We start from the raw sequence: 26,181 nt of genomic DNA, 5'->3' as shown, positions 1-26,181 counted from the left end.
TGGAGGAGGCTGCCAGCTTCTCCTGCGCACTGGTGGCCACTTCCTTCAGCTGCAGAAAGCAGGACCACTTAGACTGAGCCGGGTGCAGGGCTCTACAGATGGCCAGGGGAGGGGAGGGGGCCGGCTGGAGAGTGGGGGCTGCCGAGGATGGGCCTGGGGTTTGGGGAAGCAAGGAGGTACGGTTGACAGCTGGCAGAACCAGGGTCAGAGGTCCCAGCTGAGCTGAAGAATGCTGGGTCCTGGACAGGTGGGAGCCCCATGGAAGAGGCTGGCAGTGGTGGGGCGGGGAGACCCCTGAGGGCCACCCCGAGCCTCTCCGACACAGAGCTGCGGACCTTGGCCAGGTGATCACTTGCTGGGTCCGAGTGTGAGCAGAGCCATCTTACGGTTTGCGGGTCCGAAGTGAGGCGGTGGAGCAAGGTCCCCACAGGGAGCAGGGGCGCGGTGCCTGGGCGGGAGGTCCGGCCGGAGTCAAGGGGCCAGAGCGGCAGTTCCGGATGTGGCCGGCAGAGGGCGCGCGCGGACCCGCCGCTGCTCCCCAATGAGGCCGAAAAGGCCGCTGCCCTTCAATGACCCAGCTGGCAGAGGACACGGGCACACAAACCGAGTCTAGTCCCACGGGGTGTGTGTGTGGGGGGACCCACTTAACACAGGGCCAGCAGGAGAGACCTCCTCTATCTGAGACCCTAGGACCTGCAGAGGGCCCAGGCTGAGCCCTCGCCCGGGGAGTGAGGGAGCTGGTCCCGGCAAGGCACTGGCCGGTGTAAAGGCCCTGGGGCCGGGTCGGCCTGGCGATCGGAGGCCAGGGTTGGCCAGGGAAGCCCGGGCACCTGTGATTCTGCATGTGAGGTTGTCCCCCAGGCCTTCCGTTCCGGGTGTGGGGTGGCGTCCGTTTTCTGAGATCGGCTGAAGGGAGGTGGGTGTTGAGTGGGGAATCTGGGCAGGGTGGGGGAATTTGGGGTGATCTTTGCCTTCTTCCTGGTACTTTTCTGTGTTTTCCAGAGCTTCCGAAATGACCTTCTGTTGTTTAAAACCAAATGCTTTTGAATCGGTGGTATCATCAGGTGGTTTAAAAACTGTGGGATGGTGTACAGTGACCACGGCCTGCTCCTTGGCCCCCATCACGTTGATTACTTTCTCCCGCACCCTTCCCAAGTCTACAGAGAGTACAAACAGACACGGAAACCATTATTTTCCACCTTTGCTTACAGAGGACGCAGCGCTATGTGCACGCTGTCACCACCGTGCTCTCTGCACCTCATTAGGGCCTGGGTGTGGGCGGTCCTGGTCCCAGAGCACTGGCTGCTGCCATGAAGTCAGCTGCGGGGTCTCACCAGCCTCGTCTTTCTCCTTTTCTTGGGGAGGGACGGTGCTGGCTGTGCAGTTCCAGGAGGGGGAGTGGGGGAGCCCCTTGTGGCTGACTCCCGGGCAGGGGAATTCTGGGCAGAGCTGGAGGCCGGCCTTTCTGGAAACGCATCCATCAGGTGATTACACAGTGAGAGTGAAACCAGCTCCTTTCAGAAGCTGCAGCCCGCGGTTGACCTTCAAATGTCTGAAAAGCGAGAAAAGAAGCGGGGCCGAGCTCTCAGGACGGGAAGTGGGCTGTACTGGAAGGCTGGCTCTGCTCAGTGCCGGCCTCTGCTCTGGGGACAGCACCGGCACAGGAGGGGCAGCCCATGTCCAGGGTCCTAAGTGGGGGCCCATGTCGGCCTTCCTGCCTCCTGGCCCTGAGTGCTGTCTCCCAGAGGCCTGGGTGAGTAAAGGATGGGAGGTGAGATGTCCAAGGGGACTGGCCATGCCAGTGGGGAGCGGAGGTACCGCCAGCATTCAGAAATGTCCTGGGCGCAGACCAGGACCCGAGGGAGGAAAGCCAAGGGGGCGGGGCAGGCGCCAGGGGCCTGGGAAAGGGGGCCTTGGGGCAGAGTGCGTGGCCGCGGCAGCACCTCCCCCGGGGTCTGCAGGCCCAGTGGGCAGCTGCTGGGGCCTCTCCTGCCTGGCCGGCGAGCTGTGAAAAGCCAGCGTCCACCGCAGCATCGACCCGGATCTGTAGCCAGGCCCACGCCTCTCTCTGGGGGGCACTGAGGCACAGGACAGAGGCCCTAGACCCCAGCCCTCAGGGAGCAGGTGGATGACGCAGGCCCCCTCTAGGGTCTGCTCGGGGCTGTCCCAGCCACCTCCCCGCATGGCTGCCTCAGAGGCTGAGTTTTGCTTTCTTTTTGGCAGGAAGGAACCCGCGTGGGAATCCCCTGAGTTGCCCGACGACCAGAGTGAGTCATCCCTTTTCCAGCCCGCCTGGATCGAGGTGTCACCCTTCTGAGCTGGCAGGCGGGGGTGGGCTGGCCGCTTCTCAGTCAGCAGCCCCTCCCTGCCGAGGCTCCCTCTACCCCATCTCAACTCGGGGGCCTGTTGTCAGAATCTCTCTCTCTCTCTCTCTCTCACACACACACACACACACACACACACACATACACACACACAATGTATTCAGGAAAATCCTCTGAAACTGGCAGTCTGAGAGATATGAAATCATTTTCATGCTGGAAGCATCGCCAGGTCCTTCGAGATGGGCTCAGCCCTGTCAGTGCCGAGGGCTGCAGGCAGCCTCCTTCCCGGGAAGCAAGACCTTCGTCCAGGAAATCTCTTCGGGATGCAGGGTGGGCTGAGGGGGCCCTGAGCCCAGCGCTCCTGTGCTGTCCCCGATGCTGGAAGGGTGAGTGAGGTCTGACTCTCCCCAGGGAGTCACTGCAGAAGGCCGGCGAACAACTTCCACTTTACCCTGAAGAAAGAGGGGTGCTGCTGAGGGGGGACCTCCTCTCTGCAGCAAGAGCCACTTCCTTCCGTGCTGCCAGTGGGTTCACAGGATGGCCTCGGCCCCCCAGACCCCAGGAGGAGAAACCTCCTTACACCTGAGAGCTCGGTTAGTTATGGGCCTTGAGGGAAACCTCATGGAACGCGTAGGTGGGGACTGAGGAGGTTTCCACGGCTGCTGGTGGCAAACTCAGCCTTGAAGTTCACGGAACTTGTAATGGAGGCCTAGGGGCCTTGCTGCTGTATCCCGGGGATGTGGCGTTTGCGATCGGGGAATTCCGACTCCAAACCTAGTAATGATTTATGCAGTGTGATGTGAGTACTTCTGGACACAGCGTGGACCCTTTACATCATGTGGCTTCACAGCCTGCCTGTGTCGTTTACTCTGTCCTTGAACAGTCTGCGTGGCTTCAGATGCTCCCCCTGGAGCGGGGGTGCCCAGTGTGCTGTGTGACCTGGGTAAGGAATCTTGCCTCTCGTAATCTTTCCTTTTCTGCAAAATGGGGAGAGCCGTCCCCATTTCCGGGTGCTGGTATCAGATGAGACGCTGTTCTCAGGTATTTAGAAAGCTGTGTTCCACAGGAGAGAATCCAAATTGTCCCCACTCTCCTTTAGCAGATGAGAAACGGCTTGTCCTCAGGCCACACACTTAGCGGCAGTGTGCCGTCCCTTCTTTCTGGTCAAGACCAGCGCTTCCTTTCTAAATATTTCCACTCGTGTGTGTCCATGTGCCATAGGCTGTGCATATTGTTTTGTTTGGTGGTGAAATTCACATAAGATAAAATTCACCGTTTAAACCATTTTAAAGCTTACAATTCAGTGTCATTTGTACTTTGTAATGTCGGGCAACTGTCGCCACTACCTAGATCTAGAACATTTCACTACTCCGAAAGGAGAGCTCTAAAGCCTTCCTACCCTATAGGTGAGCGGCGTCTATTTGTACTTTTTCTCATAAATGTAACCCACACTGGGGCCCAGCCCTGCGCCGGGTATCGCCTTGGTTCCCTGCGCCTGGAACTAACCCTCTGCGGGAACAGCGGGACCACACCCTCCAGCCACGGAGCCGCGCCAGCGAAGACAGACTCTGTCTAGAGAGCGTCCGCGGGCGACTTAAGTACCCTAGCCGCGTCAGCTCCGCCCAATCGGCGCCCGCTGCGGCTCCCTGCGCGCTTCTGGTAGGCTGTTGTGTCAGTCAGTCAGTAGTGAGGGCCCGAGGTGGGAGGGGCGGGGGAGAAAGCTGGCCAATCGGCGCCCGCTGTGGTTCTCTGCGGCACTTGGTAGGCTTTTGTGTCAGTCCGTCAGGAGGGAGGGCCCGAAGCAGGGGGCGGGGGAGAAAGCTGGTCAATCGGGGCCCTGTGTGGCTTCCTGCTCTCTCCTGGTAGGTCTCCACATCAGTCCATCAGGCGGGCTCGTGGGCGGGGCGGCGGCGGCGGCGGCGGCAGGCGGGCAGGCAGTTCCGGGCGCGCGGCGGCGGTTGGTGAGTCGCGCGGCGGGGATTGGGGTTGGGGTTCGGGGTCTAGGTCGAGGGGCGGGGGCGGGGGGGCGCGCGGTGCCAGGAGGCCCGGCGGGAGGCACGGCCGCCGCGGCGCGCGGGCCTGAGGGGATTTCTCGGAGCCGGAAACTGAAAGTCGGAGCGGGCCCCTCACAGGAAAGTTCGCGAACGGCGGGGCGTCCACGGCGGCCGGCCCGGGTCCGCGCGGGGTCCACGCCCCCCGGGCCGCCCCCGAGCCTCGGCTGCGGTGTCCCACCCCTTCTTGTCCCCGAGGGGCTTCCTGCCCCGCTCGGGGTCCGGACGGGCTCCGCGGGCGGCCTGGACCTCGGGGATCGCCGCTTGTCGCTTGCTGCCCCGGGCCCTCTCCCCGTGTCTCCGACCCCCCGAGCTTGGGCCTTGTCCGACGGTGACACCGAGCCCCGAGGTGGATGGGGAGGATGCAGGGGTCCAGGGAGCTGCCGGGGCGGACGGAGCCTGGCGTGGGGACTCAGAAAACTGCTGTGTGTGCGGGGCCAGACGCTCCTTGGAGGCAGAGCGGGCTCCTCGTGGACTGGACGGTGGGGACGGGGGAGAGCTGGGGACAGCTGCGCCTGTGACAGCAGCCGCTCCGCCCGGCCTTGAATCTAGCAGAGCAGGGGGCGTGCCAGGCCTGACGCCGGGCCGTGCGTGACTCAGGGACCACATGTCCCCGGCGAGGACGACAGCGTTTAGCCACTCAGTTACTGGCTCTAGGTGGGGGTCCCAAGAGCCCAGAATTGTTGTTTGAGTTATTTTTAACAGCTTTATTGCAGTGTAATTTACATACCGCAGAACTCAGCGTTGAATTTCAAACAAACAAAATCCTAAGCAGTGGTTTTTTGAAAGCTTTTCTGAGGAGTAGAAGCTTTCAGTGCTTTCAGCAGTAGCATCTTCACACATTCGAGCAGCCGCTCTCTCTGATTCCAGGCCCCAGCCTGGCCGGTCCCGCACCTCAGCCCCACACCTGGGGACACAGCCCAGCCCCCGTGAGGCTGCAGCTCCCAAAGGCCGGAGCTGTGATTTGGGCCTCTGTGCTCTCTGGTCCTTTGGCCTGGGACAGCCCTGAGCGCACCTCCTGACACACCCAGGCCGCGCCATGGGCCCTTCCGGTGTCCCCCCTGCGTCCCAGACCTGTGCCACCTGCGGTTGCGTTGTGCCCTGTGGCCCTCGCCTGTTGGCCGCATCGGTAACGGTGCTGCCCAGTCTCCCCAGCTCCACGCGTGATGCACAGCAGGAGCCTGGAAACATCCATGCGAGCGACAGAGTGCAGGTCCCGTATGTACATCACAGGCTCGCGCCCTCTGGGGAGACAAACACGCATGTCATTCCTCTGGGGACCTGAGAAATGGGTTGTTTCAACAGTGGTCGTAAACTGTGGACTAGAGCACGGAATTTACAGCCATCACTTGGTGCTGGAGAAAATGTTTTCTCTGGGAAGAAAAGGCCTTCTGACTTAGTTCTGAGCCAGGTGTGGGCCCCCCTCTGGCAGTGAGAGACGCCTGCCCGCCTGCCTGCCCGCCCACCCGGTCAGCACACCAGCGTGGACTGGGCACGGTCCGGCAGGTGGGTTTCCACCACAGGGCAGCACACACACGGGCAAGGGGAGGAAGGTCCAGAGAAGAAAACCCAGAAAAAATGACCCACAGGTTCCACAGATCATGCCAAGAATGGGGTGCACCCCTTCCGTCTGTTCCTGTGTCCACACCTGGGCTTGTTGCCCTGTCCTCCCTGTGTCCTGGGCCTGCTCCTTCACGGAGGTGGGTGAGGATCACCCCCAAAGGCCTGGGCAGCTGAGCCTCGGGGAGTGAGGGGGGCAGGCTCCGCGGAAGCTGTCCCCTGGCTCCGAGCAGGAACAGAGTGGCCACCGTGTTCCCTGCAGGGCCAGCAGGCGGTGGAGATGGCGTTTGGGGCAGGTGTTCTTGGGGACTGGCTGTGATTTAGGGAGGCGAGGACACAGCAGCGGTGGGGGTAGGAGGTGAGTAGTGGAGGTGACTACAGTGCGGGCTCCAGGATTGGGGTGCCCTGCTTTGTGGTGGGGTGGTGCCCGGCTGGGCCAGTGGTGCAGCACGGAGGAAGGGTCAGACACGGGTGTAGGAGCCAGTGACCGGCGGGAGCCTTGGGAGCACGGAGGGCACCCCTGCACCTCCCATGGGCCCGGGTCCCTCTTCCCTGCCTCCAGGCCCGCGATGCTGCCCGGGCCGAGGAACGGTGCGGGGAGGCGAGGGTTGTTCAGGAAGCCGAGCAGCAGAGGCCCTGGAAGCTTGGGGGTCTGAGGGAGGAGCCCAAGTCCCCAGCTCGTACTCAAGGGCCTCGGGAGGCTCCTGCGGTGAGTCAGGTCACAGTGGACGGTGGCCGGGCCCAGTGGTAGCAGTGTGGTCAGGTCCTGGATGTTTGTAGCGGGTAGAGCCAGTGGATTTCCTGGCCCGCTTGAGGTGGGCGTGAGGCGGGGCTGAGGCCTCAAAGGGGCCGAAGCGTTGCGTCATTGATCAGCGGCCCCAGGTTTTCATAAGAATCTGGGCGTGCTGGTGGCACGAGTAGCTGTGAGTGGGCGCGGCGGGAGGGACGGCGCAGCGTTTGCTGTGTGCTTTAGTGTAAACGGTTGTTGGGCGTTAAGTTGGTACCAGAACGCTTGGCATCACGTTGAGCTTGAACGAAGATGAAGGTAGTGTCAGCGTAACGTTCACGTGGATGAGGACACACGCTGTGTGCGGTCGCAGGTCCCCGGGAGTTGCTTCAGGAGTCTCGGACCTGGGGGCCCAGCGTGGCGTGCAGCAGGGACCGCTTTCAGTGGAGCGTGGATTTGGGGGAGTTTGGTCCTTGCGTTGGGGCATCCCAGAGGGAAGCTCCTGGGTTGAACCCGTGTGTCTGCTGGCAACAGGTGGCCCCCGGCAACCAAGTGCTCTGACACCTAATGTGATGTTGGTTTGGGCAGCAACGTAGCCTTCTGAGAATTAGTCCCTGACCCCCACACACCGGACTGAGGACGGTGGAGCCCAGCTGCCCAGCGGCCTCCGGCTCAGTCGGGGTCTCTGTGATTTCTCACAGGGACGGCTCTTTCCCGGGGTCCTCCTGCTGTGTACCCAGGCGGGACCTGGGCTTGGGAAGGGGGCACAGGAAATGGCAGAACAGCGGTGGGGTGCCAGATGCCCCCCCACTCTCCTGGGGGTGGGGAGGCAGGAGGGAGATGCAGCCCCACCTGGGGGGCTTCTTTTGTGTTAAAACCGGTTTTTGAGGTTATTCTGCCATTGTTAATATTATGAAGCAGGGTTATTCTGGATAAACGTGCATGGGTGTACCATAATTAGGGATTTCACCATCTTTCTTTCGACTCTCGGGAATAGAAACTCCATCTCTTTCTTTTTAAAATGAGGCATACATACAGCAAAATGCACAAGTCCTAAACGTACAGGCAGATGCGCCTGTGTCCACATATACAGTCGTGCCTTGCCTTCCGGAAGCCCTCGCATCCCTCAGGCAGCACTGACCCTCCCACATGGAAAGCTTCTCTGTTTCGCGTCTCACGGGGTTTCTGACTCCAGATGTGTGGGTTTCCCCACACCAAGCAGTTCTGCCTGGCTTTTGTTTTTTTTTCTTTGCGATACGCGGGCCTCTCACTGCTGTGGCCTCTCCCACTGCGGAGCACAGGCTCCGGACGCGCAGGCTCAGCGGCCATGGCTCACGGGCCCAGCCGCTCCGTGGCATGTGGGATCATCCTGGACCGGGGCACGAACCCGCGTCCCCTGCACCGGCAGGCGGACTCTCAACCACCGCGCCACCAGGGAAGCCCTACTTTTCTTGATAGATGCCGACTGGGCATCCTGCAGTTTAATTCAGTTCTGACACTGGCCGACTGGAGTTAGCACAGACCCCTTGTGTTAAGGGTTTGGTTGCACAAGGCTGCCCCCACCCCACTTCAGATGCCAGTGGGGAGGCGGGGCCTCCCATACTTCTGACTGACTGACTGTAAATTGAGGGTCCCCATGACCCCCTCCTTGGGGTCAGTAATTTGCTAGAAGGGCTCAGAGAAACATGCGTAACAGCCCGCTGGGAGAGACACACAGGGCCAGGTACAGGGAGGGACGTGGAGCCTCCATGCCCTCTCCAGCCCCCACTTCCCAGCACCTCCACGTGTTCAACCCAGAAGCTCTCCAAACCCGGTCGTTTAGGGGTTTCACCGGGGCTCGGTTCTGAAGGCAGGATTGATTGAATACTGGTGATTAAGTCAATGGCCAGTGTCGCCGCCCCCACCCCCCACCGTGGAGATGCTCCTCTGTCCCCATGGCTCAGGAAGCCCCAGGGGTTCTGGGTGCTTTGCGCCAAGAACCAGGACGAAGACCCAACGTCTGTTGTATCCCAGTTCCCAACCCCAAGGGTAACTGCTGTTCTAACTTCTATTGTCATAGGTTAGTTTCGCCTATCCTCGAGCTTCACGTAACTGAAATTATCCTGTAAATGATGTTTTGTGTCTAGTAGAAATGCCGTTCCAACAAAATTCAAGTTTGTTGTATAAAGTTAGTGCATTCCCGTCTGGAGCATGTTTGGGGAGTGAAGTAAGTGTGAGGCCGGGGCCGGGCGTGTGGGAGTGCTCGCTCACACTCCCTGGTGAGTCGTGTGAATGGATGTAGTTCTTGTTGTTTACCACCACACCTGAGAGTCAGGATTTGGAAGATAAACTGGAAGCTTGGAAGGACCAGTAGGGGGGTTTGGTTCCATATTGGAGGCTTGTAACATCTGACCCCTAAGTACAAAGGCTGCCGGTCGCCCAGCCCCCAGCCCTGTGTGACTGCAGGTGGGTGGAGTGTGTGGCGCCAGGAGGGTCCGAAAGGGCCAGAGACGCGGAGGTTTCTTCTGATGTTCGGGCAGGTCGGGTGGCTTTCGGTGCTGAGTTTGGGCACGGCGCTTTAGAGTATGATGTTTTCCATTACGGTTCTTGAGGGTTCAAGTGTATAACTGTGACTTGAATAAGACATTTAAGGCCTTAAGCACTGAGACCTCCTAGGGCGTGGCGGGGGCGCCCTCTGACCGCGTGGCCGCCCACCCTCCTGCTGCGCCAGGTAGCTGTGACCGCTGAGCGGGGAAGACGAGGCCTACTGTGTGTTGGGGCCTTTTCCTTCTTTATTGCTCAAGAAAGAGACCGTTTGTGGTTCTTTTATGTCCAACAGGAGTAAAGGTCCATGGATTAATAAAATGGGCTCAATCTGCCACAGAAGGTGTGGTCAGTCGGCCAGAAAGTGTTTCCCCCAGGCCGGCCACATTCGGGCGGAAAGTCATCGCAAAAGAAGAAAGTCTCTCCTGACAGGTCCGCTGGAGACCGTGTTTGAGGTTGGCAGCGAGAAAAGCGTCACCCTCATCCTTACGCCTTGCACGAGCTCCATTTTTTATTTTGCTTTCTGGCCCTGCCTGTGTAAAACATGGCTGCAGCCACAGAGGCCTTTGCGTTTCATCTTGTTTATTTTGTTTGTCTATTTATTTGTTTATGGCCGCGCGCGGCTCGGCTCGTGGGATCTTAGTTTCCCCAACCAGGGACTGAACCCGCGCCCTCGGCAGTGAAGGTGTGAAGCCCTGACGGGTGGACCGCCAGGGAATCCCCACATTTCATTTTATTTAACACCTTATAACAAATACAGAGTTTCGACTGAAAGAAGGTGGCTTTTTTTTCATGTTATATTCAAAAATAAAAACTCCTCTTTCTCATGTAGTTTGGAGCCATGATATTTTAAACCATCAAGGTTACAAAATCAATTTAGTTAGCATGACCAGAAAAAGAGGGAAGCTAGGAACGTGATGCCTCTCACGCGGGAGGGAGTGCACCTTCACGGGCCTGTGTTCCAGACGCACACACGCGTGTGGCCACCGCAGCCTGACCTTGAGCTGCCCTGGCCCACACTGGGGGCGTGTCCGTGAGCTCTTGGGACTTTTTGTTCACATCGTCGACCAAAAGGTGTTACTAATAAAGGCACCTCTCATGCTTGCACGTCTGTGTTGTGAGGGCTTGAAGGAATGAGATCCCCCAGCTGTCGAATTGACAGATGGCCCCTCCAGGGGCCAGGCCTGCCAGCGTGAAGAGAGCGCGAGAGAGGCAGAGGTGTGCCCTCCCGAGGTGCCCGGGCACAGCGTCCCTTCTGTTGGTGGCTGGAGGCAAGAATGTCGGTTGTGAAACGTCCTGGGAGCTGCGGAGTGCCCTCCGAGTAAGGCCTCCTGTGTTACAGACCCCACAGCTGATTGAGAGTGGCTTTGCCCAGCAGCTAGGGGACGACACCGTCTGTGCTGTCCCCTCGGTGTCAGGCCAGCTTAGGACAGTGCACGTGGCCTCCTGTGCATGGTCGCTGCCCAAGCAGACCCCCCCGCCTCCGCGCCCCAGAAAGGGGCAGAGTTTCATAGTGTCCTGACTTGACCATGCCCAGACCCCAGAGCAGACGTGGGCGTGTGTGCTGGGGGCGTGCGGGGGCAGGGATGGCTCTTCGGGGATTTGCACGAAGGGCTGGGGTGGCCTGCCAGGGTAGCGGACGAAGAGCAGGCCTCTGAGCGCTGTGGGGGGCCCTCCGCCCGCTCGCCCATCCTGGGTACCTTGCGTGGCGGCCTTACCAAGGCCTGGTGGACGGCAAAGGGCAGCTCTGAAGCGAGAGGGACCCTGGCTGTGGGGACGGAAGCAGAGCAGCAGCTGCACGCAGGCTGCACCCCTGTCCTGGGGCTGAGGGTTGGTACGGCTGTCTCCTGGGCCTGCCCGGGGCCGTCGCCTGCCAAGCTGTCCAATGTTCTAAGGACACATTCGCACCTGGAGCCTTGGGGAGACGGCAGGGCGTAAGGATTGGGGTCCGCGATCACGGTCAGATGCGAGCCCGGCCAGCTGGCCTGGGAGCAGAGGCCCGGGCCGGGCGGCCACAAGGACAGCCCGCTGGGCCCAGGGCTGCGGCGGGCGTGCGGGTGCCCGCTGTCTCAGCCTTAGCCCCGCCTGCGCTGGGCTCCCCGGAGCGCTGACGTCCTGCCTCTCAGAGGCCTAATGGTCCAGGCCTTGCACATCCCTGGACCCGCCGTGACACGCTGTGCTCTCCCTTAGGGCTTGGCCTTGGTGGGGCTGCGGTGCTCATGGCTGCAGCCAGCGCGACCCCTCCCGCCTCCCTGGACCTGCTGCAGCCTGGCTTCTCCAAGACCCTCCTGGGGACCAAGCTAGAGGACAAGTACCTGTGCTCGGCCTGCAGGAACGTCCTGCGCAGGCCCTTCCAGGCTCAGTGTGGCCACCGCTACTGTTCCTTCTGCCTGAGCAGCATCTTGAGGTAGGGGCGCCGGGAGCTGCCAGGAGCGGACGCTGATGCCCGCGTGGCCCAGGGCTGCTTTGGTGTGGGGTGAAGTCAAGCATCTCCTTAGAGTCTGTTTTCCCTGCTTCTCCTTGTCTCTGGTGGGAAGCGGACAGTTTAAAATTGCCTAGAGGCTCCCGCTCCCTTTGCGCTGGGCGCCCGAGTCCCTGCGGGGTCGGGAGGTGGGGCCTCCGGCCCGTCAGCAGGAGGACAGCAGCCCCTGGTCCTGGCATCCGTCTGCGCGGGTCGCGTTCAGACGGACCGGGGTTTGGGGCTGGGCCCCGAGTGTCTCGCACGGTGCGTCGTGTCTGCTGGCCACGCCGGTGGCCGACAGAGGCTCCAGAGCCCGAGCCGTGGCGTGGGCCTGTGTTGGCGAGGCCGCGGGCCTCCCACCCTCCATGGCGGGTTTCACAGTGCGGCCTCCCCCTCTCCCCACCAGCTCCGGGCCCCAGAACTGTGCCGCCTGCGTGAACGAGGGCATTTACGAGGAAGGCGTCTCTATCCTGGAGAGCAGCTCGGTGAGTGAGCCGTCCACACTGACGGTGTCGAGGGGAGAGGGAACCTGGGAACGGCCGTGGGAGAGGCGCCCTGGTCCCGAGTCTCCCCGCAAGGCTCGTGGTGTGGGGCGCCAGGCGGGTGGGCGTCTGGGAGGGGGCTTACCCAAGGTACGCTCTCTCCCCAGGCTTTCCCGGACAATGCTGCCCGCAGGGAGGTAGAGAGCCTGCCAGCCGTCTGTTCCAGCGAGGGCTGCACCTGGAAGGGGACCCTGAAGGAGTACGAGGTAGGGGCTGCCCTGCGCTGGCTGAAGCCCCTCCCGCAGAGCAGCTTCAAGCCCGCCTGAGTCCCGCGGAAGGGGGTGCAGCTGCTGCTCCGGACGTGCCCACCTAGACTCTGGAGCCGGGGGAGCCGGGCGTGTGGCCCAGGGTGGGGTGCTCACCCTGTCTGGGCTGTTTCCTGGTGTGTCCGTGGACGCGGTCCTCCAGCCGCAGTGCGGTGGCGGTGAGCAGGGGTGTGTGCGGGGACCCTGGTCCGGCCCTGAGAGCGCCGCGCAGGCAGGAAACTAGCTTTCTCGCCGACGGGACTTCGTTGTCTTTCCTCACTTGGATAGCGCTGCCACTGGAAGACGCGGGAGTAGCTTGCACGTCCGTTCTGGGGTCACAGGAAGGCATCTGGCCAGGGACAAGGGCAGTGGCCGGGTGCGTATCTTGCAGGCCTGTCTCTGCCGTGCAAGGCTGGCAAGTTGGGGTCCCTGTGTGCTGGGCCTCCGGCAGCTGAACCTGCGGCTGCGAGCCCCTCCGGACACTCTTCCTGGTGATCAAACGCCCTTAAAAACTTCCGTTTCCAAGGTGCCTGCGCATGAGTGTTCCCAGTAGCACTGTTCCCGGCAGCCAAGTGTCCCTGGCAGAGGGCGGGACACACAAGATGTGGGCTGGTCGTGCCGCGGAATAGTGTCCAGTCATGAGAGGAAGGGAGCCCCGCCCCAGGCTACAGCGGGGACGGACCTTGGGGACATCACGCTGAGGCCACGCTCAATCAGCTTTGGGGTCTCAGGGAGATGAGCCCAGCAGAGGAGGACAGAACGTGCGGGAACCAGCCCTGTGAGACAGGAGGTGGAGTGGAGGCTGCCCGGGCCGGGAGGTCGTGTGCAGTGGTGCAGAGTAATGGGCGGGGTCCTTAAGGTGGGGAGGCCTTGTTGCTGTCCCATGCGGCGAGGCTGGCGAGGCTGGAGGGGCTGTTTGCAGGGGACCCGGCTCGCCTACGCCCAGGGCTGCCCAGGCCACGGAGCAGCCTCCCTGCCATGGGGTGGGCGCCGGGCTGCGACTGAGTCACGACACGGGAGAGCCTGTCGGCTCTGGAACTGGGTCCTGGGTTCCTGGGGCTCCTCCCGCCTCCCGTCCCGGGCGCTGCGCGGCGGCATCCGCTGGTCTTGACCGACTCGACTTCGTGGGCTTCAGGCTCTCGGTTGCGTTTTGCCAGAGGGGCAGCTTGGCTGTCTCTGGGGAGGAGCCAGTGGCCGGGTGGACAGAAGCTGGGCTTTCCTCTGACGGGCACCTGGGCCTGGAAGCGGAGGCCTCTCTGTGCCCTTCCGGGGAGTAGGACTGCAGTCCGTGGACAGAGGCCTCCGACGCCCAGGGGCCACCGTGGGGCAGGGGCACAGGCAGGGGGTGCTGCCACCGAGGCCCTGCTCAGCAGACGGGCCTGAGCTGTTGCCCAGCGCTGTCCGGAGAGCTGGCCTCGGGGCAGGGTCTCTCCTGGGCGGGTGGGGAGCCCCAGCAGGGAGTGCAGCGGGTACTGTGTCGCCTTTTGAGGGGACCAAAGACCCCCAGGGACAGGCGGAATAACCCCAGCTCCCGCGTCCTCTGGCGTTTCTGCCGTCTCCAGGCCGCTGGTGCGGGTGGTGGCTTCGCAGGCCCCTGGCCGAGGGCCTGGGACCGCAGCCAGCCCGTGGGCCCTGCGCCGGCCCTGCAGGCATGCGGGCTGGAAAGTCCCTGGCTGCACCCGGGGAACTCAGGAAAGTCCCTGGGGTTGGTCACGTGGGAGACGGGCACTGCTCTGGGTCTCTCGGTGCAGCCTTTGACGTCGGGTAAACCTCTCTCTAGCTGGGGTGAGACCCCACCTCGGGGCGTGGGGTGGCCACCTTGCTGCAGCGGTGGCCCTGCTCCCAGCCCGGAGCCAACACGTTTGCCCTTTGGGTTGCTCAGAATTGGGGCGGTGCTGGGAAATGCTGAGGCTGCGGCTGAGCTCCTGAGAGTGTGGCGAGGCGGGGCAAATCCTGGTCAGCCTTTGAATGAGCTTTTCCTTTGCAGCCACGCCTAGTGTTTTCTAAAAACTCAGGGAATTAAGACTCCAGTTCAGTTAGAAGGTGTTAGAAGTGCCTGCCAAGCACACGTAGCAGCCCTGGGGACTGCTTTCCTGGAAGCGAGAAGCAGGGGCTGCGTGGAAGGAACAGCAGGGAGAAGGGGCCTCGGGCTTCAGAGGAGGGGTCCGCGCGGACCTGAGGGAGGACCAGCTGATGGGGACACTTTGCAGCTGAAAGGTGAGCAGTCGGATGTGCTCACGTGTCAGGGGATCCAAAGTTGAAATGCCTGAGCATTTAGCTTGAACTCTGGTTGAAGTGTTGCTTCCCTGAGCCATCTGGTGGCAGTGGGAGCCCGCGGAGCCCGTGCCAGCCTGTGAGGACGCTGCTGCTCCTGCGCCAGGTGCGCGCTTCGGGGCTCTGAATCCCAGGGGCACCCGCTGAGTGGCGAGCCGTGTGGGGCCGGGTGCTCAGCGCTGGCCGCGGGCGTCCCTCTCCAGTTGTGCAGTGGCCCCGGGGCTCACCTTGAGCGTGTTCTTTGGCTCTGATCAGATCCAGGTGCCCTCTGGGTGCTGTCGTTTCTGTTTCACGAGCCTGGTTGTTTCCGGGGCTCCCCTGTGGCTCGGTGTGGTTGTTCGGGCTGTGCTCAGTGTGGCCACGCCAGGGCCCTGTCTGGGGAAGCTGGGGGTGCCCTGGCGGTCGAGGGAAGCTCCTCCCGGGCGTGGCCGCCGTGGAGCCTTTAAGGAGCTGTCGCTGGAGCAGGAGCCCTCGGGGAAGGTGTCCCCTCTGCTCTGCTCCCTGTACCTAGTGGCGTCCTGCCCACCCGCACGGCCGGTCTGTGTCCTGGGGCCGGGCCTCTGCGGCAGCGTCCACAGAGCCCCGTCGGGTTGAGGGGGGTCACAGGGGAGTCTTGCTGAGAAGGCCGAGTTCCATCTGACGTGTGTCCCTGCGGAGACGTGGAGCCCGGGGTCCTGTGAGGAGGCGGGAGTGCCACGGGCACCACATCTGAAGTCTCCACACCCCGGCTGCTGGGAGAGCACCACACGTGCCATGTCTCTGGGGTTCACCTGGCAGCACTGCTCACTCCCCGAATGGTGAGCTTTGGCCCTGGCAGCCAAGCCTGCTGCATGGGGTGGAGACTCAGCCGGCCTGTTCGCTCGGCCTCGGACTGTGGGCCACGTGGAGACAGAGCCCGCGTGAGGCTCCTCCTTCCTCAAGGTCACTGCGGCGGAGCTCTACGAGCTCTGCGGGGGCCCTGAGCTGCCCCAGCTTGTCAGGCGCCCAGCCTGAATCTTGGTGGAGGTGCTGACCCCACGGCGTGGATGTGCTCGGTGCCCAGGCACCAGGGGTCGATTTTGTGTGATGCGTACTTGACCACAGTTTTTAAAAAACAGCAAACAAACCGTCATCTCCCGTTCTCTGCTTACCGGCCCGCCCTCTGTGCCCCTTCCCGGCCGGCGTTTCCTGAGAGCTGCGCACAGCTTCTGTCTGTCCCCTAGGCTTGCAGCCCTGTTTCCGGGTCCCACCCTTTCTCACCTCTTCAGCCGCTGCCACCTCCGCTCAGCCCGCTGCCGCGGCCCCCCAAGTGCTGCGCTGCTCAGGGCCACGCCTGTCCGGGTCGGGGCCTCCCCGCGCTGCTGGCTTTACTGGGCTCTGCCTGGGCCCCGCCTGACCCTTCGGAAGCCCAGGCTGGGCCCCTGCCTCCCTGGCCACGTCACCCTGCACGTCCTCAGCTCCAGGAGGGCGGGAACGGGGACTCTCAGCCTGGGCGTCGGGACGGGTGGGCGCCTGCGTTTGCATCCGCTTCTCGCTCTGGTCCCCAGGGCATCACTTCTCTGCCCTCCGTCCGTTTAGAACCTGTTCCCGCAGCCCCTCTCATTGTTCCCTCTGTGTCCCGAGGGCGGGGTGCCGCCTGCTGGATCTGGGTCCTGATCTCTGCGCTGGAGCAGGGGTCGTGGAGTGAACGCGGTGGCCCCCGTGGCCTAGCGCCAAGAACGAACCCAGACCGGTCCACGGCCGGCGGGGCAGTGGCCCAGAACCCCACGGGCGCTCCGCCGACGCCTCGCTCCCTTCGTTGCCAGAGCTGCCACGAAGGACACTGCCCGTTCGTGCTGACCGAGTGCCCGGCGTGTAAAGGCCGGGTGCGCCTGGGCGAGAAGGAGCACCACCTGGAGCACGCGTGCCCGGAGCGAAGCCTCAGCTGCCGGCACTGCAGGGCGCCCTGCTGCTCGGCCGACATGAAGGTGAGCGCGCGCCCGGCGGCCCGGAGGCTCCTGGCGGCCCCGGGCCGGGGGCAAGCTTGCACAGGGGGACGGCAGCGTGCGGCCACGCCACCCTCGCTCTCGCTCGGCAGCAGCCTCCCTGGGTTCACGCTGAACAGGCCCCGAACGCCGTGGGGCTTTATCTGGAAGTCGTCGCTTGTTTGTGAAGGGCGGGCCACCTTCCCGCTTCCTGAGGTCACGAGTGAGCTCGGTGCCCACGTTTCCGGAGTCTGTCCGTGTGGGTCACGTGGATCTGCTGGGTCGGGACCCAGACGCCCCCCTGGTGTCTGCAGGTCTCTTCACCTTCAGCCTTTCCCTGTGGGTGTCTTTTTCTCTCTGCCGTTTGTTTGTTGAAGAAGCCGGCCGTTAGTCTGCATTTGGCTGGTCGGGTCCTTGAGGTGTTTTTCACACCCGGGAAGCTCAGCTCTAGAGGCAGCCCAGGGCCCGAGACTTCGGGGCGCCCACGCTGCGCATCTCATCAGGGGTCTCGGAGGTGCTCTGGCCGCTTGGGTCTCCCACCACCAGGAGGTCCGCCAGCCTGGCACCCGGGTGGCAGTACTCTTGGGGCGCTGGGGCGCTCCTCCTCCTGGTGTTGCCCCAGCGGCTGCCAGGCGAGGGCAGGTCCTGAATCTGCAGAGCCCCGTGTCGCATGCCGTCTCCACCTCGGGGCTCAGGAGCGTTGCTGGCCTGGCCCCAGCTCTGACGGCTGCCCCGTCTCTTCCAGGCGCACCACCAGGTCTGCCCCAAGTTCCCCTTGACCTGCGAGGGCTGCGGCAAGAAGAAGATCACACGCGAGAAAGTAAGCGCTCCCCTGGTGCCCCTGAGCAGCGTGGTGTTCAAAGGACAGGCCACACCTCGGCTCTGGGGGTGGGGTTCCCAGGGGTGGGGTCGCAGGCTCTTCCTCTTCCCGCCACCCCCCTCCCCCCCTCCGGCTGCGCAGCCTTGCGTCTGAGCCACTTGGCCCCAGGGAGCGGGGATCTGGGCAGTTGGACTGTTTACCTGGCTCTTCTCGCTGCGGGAGGTCTCTGTCCCTGAGGACTCTGTCCCTGAGGACAGGGCGATGGCTTGTCTGTGCTCCTGCTGTGGCGCTGGTTCCACAGGCAGGCCCCCAGGCCCACCCTGGCTGTGCTGGGAGCTGAGTCGGTGGTGGTGGTGGCGGCCAGGCGGCCTCCATGCTCTGGGAGAGAGGGAGGGCGTATGCTTACATGCCTGTGGGAAGCCCGCGCCTGGTCCCCGGGGAGGCAGCTGCAGTTTGTTCCATGAGGCCCCTTCGTCTCTTCTTTTGAGCTTCTGAGGTTGCGCCCTCGTGGATTTGTGCAACGGTTACAGTGCTCCAGGGCAAGAGCTGGGAAGAGGGTGCTTCCGGAAGCTGGTGGGGCGCGGACCCCTCCCGAGCTGTCCTCGGTCGCGCACGCCTCTCCCACGTGATGGGTGAAAACAGCACCCAGGCTAGTTTAGGCGGCATTTCTCAAGCTGTGAGCGTGACCGCGAGCTTTCTGCCTGAACTTCACCTGCGTTTCTTTCCTGGGGAGCAGTTGTGACTCCCGTGCGTTTCTTGGCAGGGCACTTGTCCTGTTTTCTCTGTTTTTGGAGCTCTTTGTCTATCAGGGCTGTAAGTTGCAGTTGTTTGTCCTTTTAGTTAACGGTGCTTTTGGTTTGCTTCTGTGTTGGGGGCACTTTGCAAGGTTTTTCTCGTTGTCTCTGGATTTTGATCCAGAGTTGGGATCGTTCTCCGCTCCCAGGTGCAGAGGAAATTCTCTGTTTCCTGCAGGCGTAAGTCTGATTTCCCACATTTTGGGTCCCTGGCAGGTGGAGGCCAGTGGCTGCCCCTTCCCCTCCCCGCACTCCTGGCAATGCCGGCCTGGCTGTGTCTCCCTCGGCCCAGACACTGCTGGGTCAGCTGGCCACGCTCTGGGTCATGGGTTCTGCTCTGCTGAGTGTGGCCATGGGCCAGCGCCACGCCGGGTCAGCAGTGGGGTCTGATCCCTGGTCAGGCTGCTGGTCTCACTCCTGGCTCCGTTTGGAACCCAGGCTGTCGGCCCCCAGGCCCCAGGGCCTCAGACCGGCCTGTGAGGGAGGGGGTGGGCAGGGCTGCTCTCTGGGACGCAGAGGCCCACGCGCGGGCCGGGCTCTGCGGGCGATCCCAGACGGCCCCCGTGCCTCAAACACACACGTGCGCGTGTTCGCGTGTGTGCGTGAGTGTGCACTGCGGCTTTGGGGGCAGGTTGTGGGGTTTTGTCTGGCCCGAGCGTGCAGAGGCCAGTGGGGCGGGTGCAAGGGTCCTTTGATGGGACGCTGACCCAGTCGGTGTGGGAGCGGCTGGAGCAGAGGGGGACCGGTGTCTGATGTCAGGCCCGTCAGTTTCAGGACCACGTCAGGACATGTGGTAGATGCCGAGTCCCCTGCAGGTTCCACGCTGTCGGCTGCCCCGAGATGGTGAGTCCAGGTCTGCGGCGGGACCACCGGGAGCTCCTGGTTCCCAAGCAGAGGCCGGCGGACGTGACCGCGCCGTGCGGACACGGTCTCCACTCCACCTCCAATCCGGCCCTCAGGTGTCCCGGCTCTGTCCGCTCGTCCCCCAGGTGATCCCTGGTGCCCAGCCTTGACCGCCCAGCTGCTGGGAACCCCCAGCGTGTCGCTGCCCCCTGAGGTCTAGCGATGGCCCCTCTGCCCGTCCTCTCACCTCACCCAAAAAGCACACCTTGCTCCACCCGGCTCTTCTGGCCAAAAGCACAGTGGTCGTTCTGGAGCTGCCTCCTGTCTCTCCCATCACATCCAGTCTCCCAGAAGAGCCTCCGTTCTGCCTGCAGACGGGTCCTGGAGCCTCTCTGCCTCCCCGCCTCACCTCTGTGGCCTGCGTGGCCCTCCTGCGTCACCACACCCCGGTCACCGGCCTGGCTGTCCTCCAGCGTGCTGACTTGCCCCGGGCCCTGACCCACCTCCTGTCTGCCCGCCGCACCTACCAGCTTCTGTGCGGCTCCCTCGGGCCTGGGCAGCTCCCTGCTTATGTGCCCTTGCCCTCCTTTCCCACCTATTCTGTGCCCCCGAGGGCGGGGCGTGTGCAGGCCCTGCAAGCGGAGGCTGGCTCTATAGATACGGCACACCAGCCCTCTGCTCTCAGCGACACCCCAGCAGCATTTCCGGTGGCAGCAGTCCTGGCGGTGTTGTCACTTGGTGACTTCACAACACTTGGTCTCGGTGTCCTGCTTTGTTTTTTCTAATGAGGGTGAACCCAGGGTTCCCTGGGTTTGTGTTTGACATCCTGCTTCTGGGCAACACGGTGTGGTCATTTCCCGCTCAGGCCCGGGGATCCCTGGCGTGGGGGACGTTAGAGGCCAGAGGAAGGGCCTAGGGCACACGCTGCCACGGCCTCTTCACGTCCCAGTGAGGACGAGTGTCCTATTGACCCTGAGGACCCAGCTGGCCTCGGCCCAGCTTCCGGAAGCCTCAGGTGCCCGGCCATCCCAGGGCGCTCCCGGGCGCTGGGCCTCACGCGGAGGTTCGTCCCTTTCTTTCCACTTTAGGCTTTTTGAGGCTGTCTGACCCTCCAAACTCGTTGTGGAGCTTTGGAAGGGATGTGGCTGCAAAGCCAGATCTGTAGGGACTATTTAAGATGGGTTCTATCCCCCTCCCCCCGCCCAGCCGCGGTGTTCCTCCCATCACCTGAAACACGAGTGAGTCACGTAGGGAGGTCTGTGTTTCGCAGACGTGGTTGAGTTCAGACAGTGACAGACGCAGTGCTGGCAGGTGAGCGAGAGGGCAGGTCACCCTTGTGTCGCCGCCGCGCGCCAGGCTCCGGTGCTCTAGCGAGGTGTGCGGCCGCGGGCCCCCGGGACTGAAAGCGGGCGTCGTGCCTCGGCAGGTGGAGGGCGAGAGGCTGCAGGAGCACGAGGCGCAGCGGCTCCGGGAGCACCTGGCCCTGCTTCTGGGCGCCCTCCTGGAGGCCGGGCCCCCCCTCCTCAGCCAGGGCGAGCAGGGCTGGGGGGCCAGCACGCCAGGCCCGGGGGCAGCGCCCTCCCAGGCGGCGGAGCTGCTGCAGAGGTGCGAGGCCCTGGAGCGGAAGACGGCCACCTTCGAGAACATCGTCTGCGTGCTGAACCGGGAGGTGGAGCGGGTGGCCGTGACTGCCGAGGCCTGCGGCCGGCAGCACCGGCTGGACCAAGACAGGATCGAAGCCCTGAGCAATAAGGTTTGTGCCCGCTCGCCCGCGGTGCCCAGGCCTCGTCGGGTGGGTGCCAGGGGCTCAGGGGGCTGCAGAGCCAGGAGTTTGAGGACAGCGCCTGCATTTCCAGCGGGCACTCGGCTCTCCGCGCTGGGCCTGAACGGAGCTCTTCTCTGAGCCCCTTCCCGCAGGGCCCGACGCGGGGCTCAGCGAGGCCGCTGGTGGAGTCTCTCCTCTGACTGGGGGCAGAGGCGGCCGTGGGGAGCGTGCCTGGAGCTTCACGCGGCTCCCACGAGCGAGCACGTTTCCTCCTGGGGTCGGGGGTCTCGTGGGCATGGAGCCCATCCGAGAGCAGCTGACCCAGCAAGGCTGAGGCACTGGGCACGGGGGTCGTTTCATAGCATGTTCCTCCCAGAGGGAAGCTGGTCTCTGTGGAGGCGGGTGAGCCCCAGGCCCCTCTGGCCCGGCGCCTCAGGGGCGCGTCCTGACGGGCCCCGTGCCCCCAGGTGCAGCAGCTGGAGAGGAGCATCGGCCTGAAGGACCTGGCCATGGCCGACCTGGAGCAGAAGGTCCACGAGATGGAGGCGTCCACCTTCGACGGGGTGTTCATCTGGAAGATCCCGGACTTCGCCAGGAAGCGCCAGGAAGCCGTGGCTGGCCGCACGCCCGCCATCTTCTCCCCAGGTGTTCTTCCGGAACTTGCCCTCCCCCTGAGCTGCTGCCACCCTGGGCCCCCGCATGTCTGGGCTGGGGTCTGCCCCCTGCTGCGGCCGGGAGCAGGAGGGCCCCCCGGCGGAGCCAGCTCCTCAGCCCACAGTCACCAGCCTCACGTCAGGGTCACATCTCGTTCCTTAAACGGCAGGCCCACCGTGTCCGTGGTCGCCCCCTCTGCTCCCCGTTGGACATGAGACTTGTCCAGGTCGGGCTCAGTCCAACCGCAGCTCCTCTGCCCAGAGCCCCTGCCTGGTGCTCAAGTCTCAGTCCAGCCCCTGAGGTTCCTTCCCGGTTGGTAGCAGGGCCAGTGCGGGGTCGCATTTAGGGTTTCTTAAAAGTGCTGTGTCTGATTACTACTTCCATTTTCAAGAGAAGTCTGTTTGCACGAGCAGCTAACTGCGTGCCTGGAGGAGAACGTTCCCTCCTTGTGCCCTCCACCCTGAGTGGCGCGTGTGTGTTTCCGGGGGAGGTGGCCGCATGGGCTGAGCCCTGGGCGCTCACCAGCACCTCCCCACAGCCTTCTACACCAGCAGGTACGGCTACAAGATGTGTCTGCGCGCCTACCTGAACGGAGATGGCACTGGGCGCGGGACGCACCTGTCCCTCTTCTTCGTTCTGATGAAGGGCCCCCACGACGCCCTCCTGCACTGGCCCTTCAACCAGAAGGTGCGCAAGGCCCTGCCCCGGCTGTGCGGGCACGCGGGAGCCCGTGGGTGACAGGTGTCGGCGTCACCACGCCTCAGTGCTCGGGCAGTGTCCATTGTCTCCTGGGCCATGCCGCTGGTCAGCCACTCGGGACCAGCAGTTAGTGGTGGTTCTGCCTCAGAGTTTGTCCCAAGGAAGGGGGGCCGCCAGGGGGCCTTGATCTGAGGGCATGGCCCAACCCTTGGGAAGCCAGAGCCCACGTGGGGGAGGAATCGGAGACCCAGGCACTAGTCAGGACAGACGCCATGACGACGCTGGGCAGCCCCGTGGCCATCGTGGAGGAGGTGGCGTCACTGAGCGCGGGGCTGGCTCGTGCTTCTCCCTGAGGGGTGCTGTTCCTGGGGGCGGGGACAGCTGCGTGAGCTCTTTGGTGAGAAAACGTCCCTTAGACAAGTGTTGTCAGAAAAAAGCACAAATGGACGTGGCGCGGGGTCCTGGGCTTCAGCCTCGGATCCTGGTGTCAGTGGACAGAAGACGCCGGGACGGGCACAGACGGACAGACCGGGCAGACCCGTGGCGGCCGTGCTCCTGGCATGCGACTGCAGACCGGGCTCCCGCCGGCTGGGCAGGCTGTGACTCACGTGCTGTCCCCTGGGCGCTCTCCTCCCAGGTGACCCTGATGTTGCTGGACCAGAACAACCGGGAGCATGTGATTGACGCCTTCAGGCCCGACGTGACCTCATCCTCGTTCCAGAGGCCGGTCAGCGACATGAACATCGCGAGCGGCTGCCCGCTTTTCTGCCCCGTCTCCAAGATGGAGGCCAAGAATTCCTACGTGCGTGATGACGCCATCTTCATCAAGGCCATAGTGGACCTGACAGGGCTCTAGCTGCTGCCCACGGGAGCAGGGCCACCGTGCTGGGCGGGCACCTGCGAGCTCACGTCCCAGAGGCAGGGGCCGCCTCCCGGGAAGGGGTTCAGCCCAAGGCCATCGGGGTGGGCTGTAGGCCCGTGTGTCCCCAGCAGGTGGGCTGTGCAGGTGTGGAGCCCTCAGCCTGCAGTGGGGCGGCCGGGGCCACAGTGAGGAGCTGCTGGAGAGGAGGGACGGTCTCGGGCCCGGCTGCCACTCCAGGGAGAGCCCTGCTGGGCCAGTCTGACCAGGCCGGCAGGCGGGGAGGGCATCCCATGTCCCCTGCCCCATGGCGCGTGCAGGGCGCACGTCCAGCACCCCCCTGCCCAGCCTCCGCAAGACACGTTGGCTTCCCTGTTGGGCGTGGAGGAGTTGCTGTTAAACCCTTGAATCTCTGCGGTGAGTGGTGTCCATCTGGCTCTCGTCCTGGCCATCAGTGACTCTGGCCAGGGCCTCCTGGCCTGCTGGCCTGCACGCCCCGTGTGTCGCCAGCTCCTTGAGTGGTTCCGTGGGCTCCCTGACACTGCAGGCTGGCTGGTGCGGGCCTCAGTGAAGCCAGCCATTCTCTTTTCTGGGATGTTACTAGCTGGGCAGCTCCTCGTCCCTCAGGCTCCCCAGGGTCTGCCCTGGAGAGCAGTGCCACGTGCGTGCCCCCGATTCTGGGCCTGCCCCGCCCCTCCGTGCAGGGCCCACGGGCCTGGAAGGGTGGCCAACGGCTTTGTCTGCATTTGGGACCTGACAGGTGGCATCTCCCCAGGACCAGGACTTGCCCGGCCTCCAGGTGTTTCCTCGACAGCGGCAGAGCCCGGGCAGCCTGAGCACAGGCTTGCACCTCGGCTGGACCCGGTCAGGGCTTCAGCCCGGGGCTGCAGGATGGGCACGGCGTCCTGGCCGGGAGCTGGCCACACCCAGGTGCACTAGTGACCGGGACTGGGTGCTCGAGTGGAGTCCTTACGGAGGACCCGTGACAACGTTGTCGCTTCTCTGTTTTGAGAAGTTAAAGAATTGAAAGGCACAGAGTAATAAGCTCCGTGTGTCCAGAATTAACACGTGTACACGTTTTGAATTCTGTATTTTAATTAAAGAGAAACATTGCGGAAAAGTTGAAGTCCTGCTTCCTTTCCCTCTCACCACCTCCTTCACTGGCCAAGGCTCCGCCCTCATGGATCTGGATCCTTTTCTGTTTGAGTTTCTGTCTCTGTGGTCACACACAAGCAAGGCTCGTGTACCCAGTCCTCTGCAGATCCCTCTTCCCCTCCCCCAGGGGAACGCCTGGTGTGCTGAGCATGGCACGGCAGGCGAGGCGCAGACACAGACGGTGTCCCTCCTCCACGTTCCCTCGGGCACATGCCTCCCTGCTCTGCCCTCCTAACCTGGACAGAACATCCCCGCTGCTGCCTGTCCCATCCCGTCCAGCCCTTGCTGCTTGTGCGTGCAGGCTCGTTGCTCCTCCAGGGTCCCTGCCTGCCGCCCGCCTGCCTGCTGGGGTGTTGGTCCTGTTTTCCTCCTGGTCGGAGAGAGCTCCCAGTATTCCCGGAAACTGGCCGTGGAGCACGTGCGGGCTGCGTGTGCAGGTGTGCACAGAAATGGAGCGCTTGTACACACGCGGGTCATGGACAGTGCCGCTGGCCCCTTAGTCAAGAAGTCCCAGCCCCCTGCCCCCACCGGCCTGACAAATACTGTTTTCTTCTGATGGTTGGGGTTTTGTAAAATAAATAAATTTATTTATTTGTTTATGGCTGCGTTGGGTCTTCATTGTTGCACACCGGCTTTCCCTAGTTGCAGGGAGCGGGGGCTACTCTTCTTTGCGGTGCGTGGGTTTCTCATCGTGGTGGCTTCTCTTGTTGCGGAGCACGGGCTCTAGGGGCGTGGGCTTTAGTAGCTGTGGCTCACAGGCTCAGTAGTTGTGGCTTGCAGGCTCTAGAGCGCAGGCTCAGTAGTTACGGTGCACAGGCTTAGTTGCTCTGCGGCACATGGGATCTTCCCGGACCAGGGCTCGAACCCGTGTGCCCTGCATTGGCAGGCGGATTCTTAACCCCTGCGCCACCAGGGAAGTCCTCTTCTGATAGTTTTAAACATACTGTTTGTTTTTAACATACTGGGTTTTTACGTCTGAAGTTTGTTTATATATGGTGTTTGTGTGTGTGTTTCCATCAGGTCACTTCAGGTTAAACCAAGTAGATTAATGAGTTTGTTTCCTTACCCTTAAAATGAAACAGAACAGTAAAATGAGAGGCGTAGAAAGGTACTCTTCAGCCACAAGGACAAGGAGCGGGAAGAAGGTGACAGCAGAAGGAAGACTTGAGCCCGTTCGTTGGGAAGGTGGGACGTGGGCACGGGAGTGGCTGCCCCAAGGTGCCCAGGGTCCGGAGAAGGTAGCGCTGGAAGGGCGTGGACTCAGAGACTGCAGCGGGAAGGGTCTCCATCTGGGGGACTTGCCAGAGGAGCTCGGGACAGGTGCCCGCCCTGCGATGGAGCGAGGAGTGGACGTCTGCGGTCAGGACTGCAGGCGCCAGCCCTGCCCTTGAGGAGTGTGAGCTGCTGTGGAGTCACTTCTGCCAGGGAACCAGGGTTCCAGGGGGAAACTGAGCTCCAGAGGAGGAACCTGGGGGCGGGCCGCTGCCTTGTAACCTGGTTTAGGACGTTCGCGTCCCCCGCCCCCTGCCCCTGGCAACCCCTGACCCACGTCTCCACCAATTTGCCTGTGCTGGACACTCGTATCAGGAGTCGCACAACTTGGCCCTTGATGTCTGCTTCCTGAAGCATGAGGTTTTCAAGGTTCTGAAGCCTCAAGCTGAATGGCCGTCCCGGTGTGGACGGACACGCAGTAATGGACGCGTGGGTGGGGCCGCCTTTGGCTGCTGTGAGCACTGTGTACGAGTCTTAGCATGGGCGTGTGTTTCCCTCTCTCCTGGAAGATGCCTCCGAGGGGAGCTGTGGGGCGTGTGTTGAACTATCGGAGGAGCTGTCAAGTTACCTTCCGAGGTGGCCGCACCATCTGGCATTCCCACTGGGATGTGAGTTTTAATTTATGCCTTTATTTGACCTCCTACTCCCTTGTCTTCCATGTTATCTAGAA

The 26,181-nt window shown here is 62.9% G+C and overlaps 1 protein-coding gene across 3 annotated transcripts; it reads left to right on the top strand.

The window, feature by feature from the left end:
* Positions 1-971: 971 nt before the first annotated feature.
* On the top strand, positions 972-24,838 carry TRAF2 (TNF receptor associated factor 2). Of its 3 annotated transcripts, XM_067742614.1 has the most exons (12): positions 972-1,753; positions 2,224-2,267; positions 11,376-11,592; positions 12,053-12,131; positions 12,296-12,394; positions 16,492-16,653; positions 17,396-17,470; positions 19,033-19,107; positions 20,534-20,860; positions 21,340-21,517; positions 22,065-22,213; positions 22,863-24,838. In XM_067742614.1, exons 1-12 carry the CDS (start codon positions 1,677-1,679, stop codon positions 23,079-23,081), a joined length of 1,701 nt encoding a protein of 566 aa, XP_067598715.1. In that variant the 5' UTR covers positions 972-1,676; the 3' UTR covers positions 23,082-24,838. The 3 variants fall into 3 exon arrangements, with proteins under 3 accessions (XP_067598715.1, XP_067598714.1, XP_067598716.1); XM_067742613.1 differs by lacking the exons at positions 972-1,753; positions 2,224-2,267 and adding an exon at positions 2,305-2,710; XM_067742615.1 differs by lacking the exons at positions 972-1,753; positions 2,224-2,267 and adding an exon at positions 4,234-4,285.
* Positions 24,839-26,181: the final 1,343 nt, after the last annotated feature.

This window comes from Pseudorca crassidens, chromosome 7, assembly GCF_039906515.1.
Source record: "Pseudorca crassidens isolate mPseCra1 chromosome 7, mPseCra1.hap1, whole genome shotgun sequence".
Lineage (NCBI taxonomy): Eukaryota > Metazoa > Chordata > Mammalia > Artiodactyla > Delphinidae > Pseudorca > Pseudorca crassidens.
Note: the sequence above shows the minus strand (reverse complement) of the source record. Positions and strands in the feature narration are given on the sequence as shown.

What these genes read in the sequence shown, in the direction of transcription:
- TRAF2 (XM_067742613.1), top strand. Translation starts at nt 2,479, where the DNA reads ATGTATTCAGGAAAATCCTCTGAAACTGGCAGTCTGAGAGATATGAAA. An exon ending in TGCCTGAGCAGCATCTTGAG is followed by an intron (nt 11,593 to 12,052) that starts GTAGGGGCGCCG and finishes TCTCCCCACCAG; the next exon opens with CTCCGGGCCCCAGAACTGTG. An exon ending in TCGAAGCCCTGAGCAATAAG is followed by an intron (nt 20,861 to 21,339) that starts GTTTGTGCCCGC and finishes CCGTGCCCCCAG; the next exon opens with GTGCAGCAGCTGGAGAGGAG.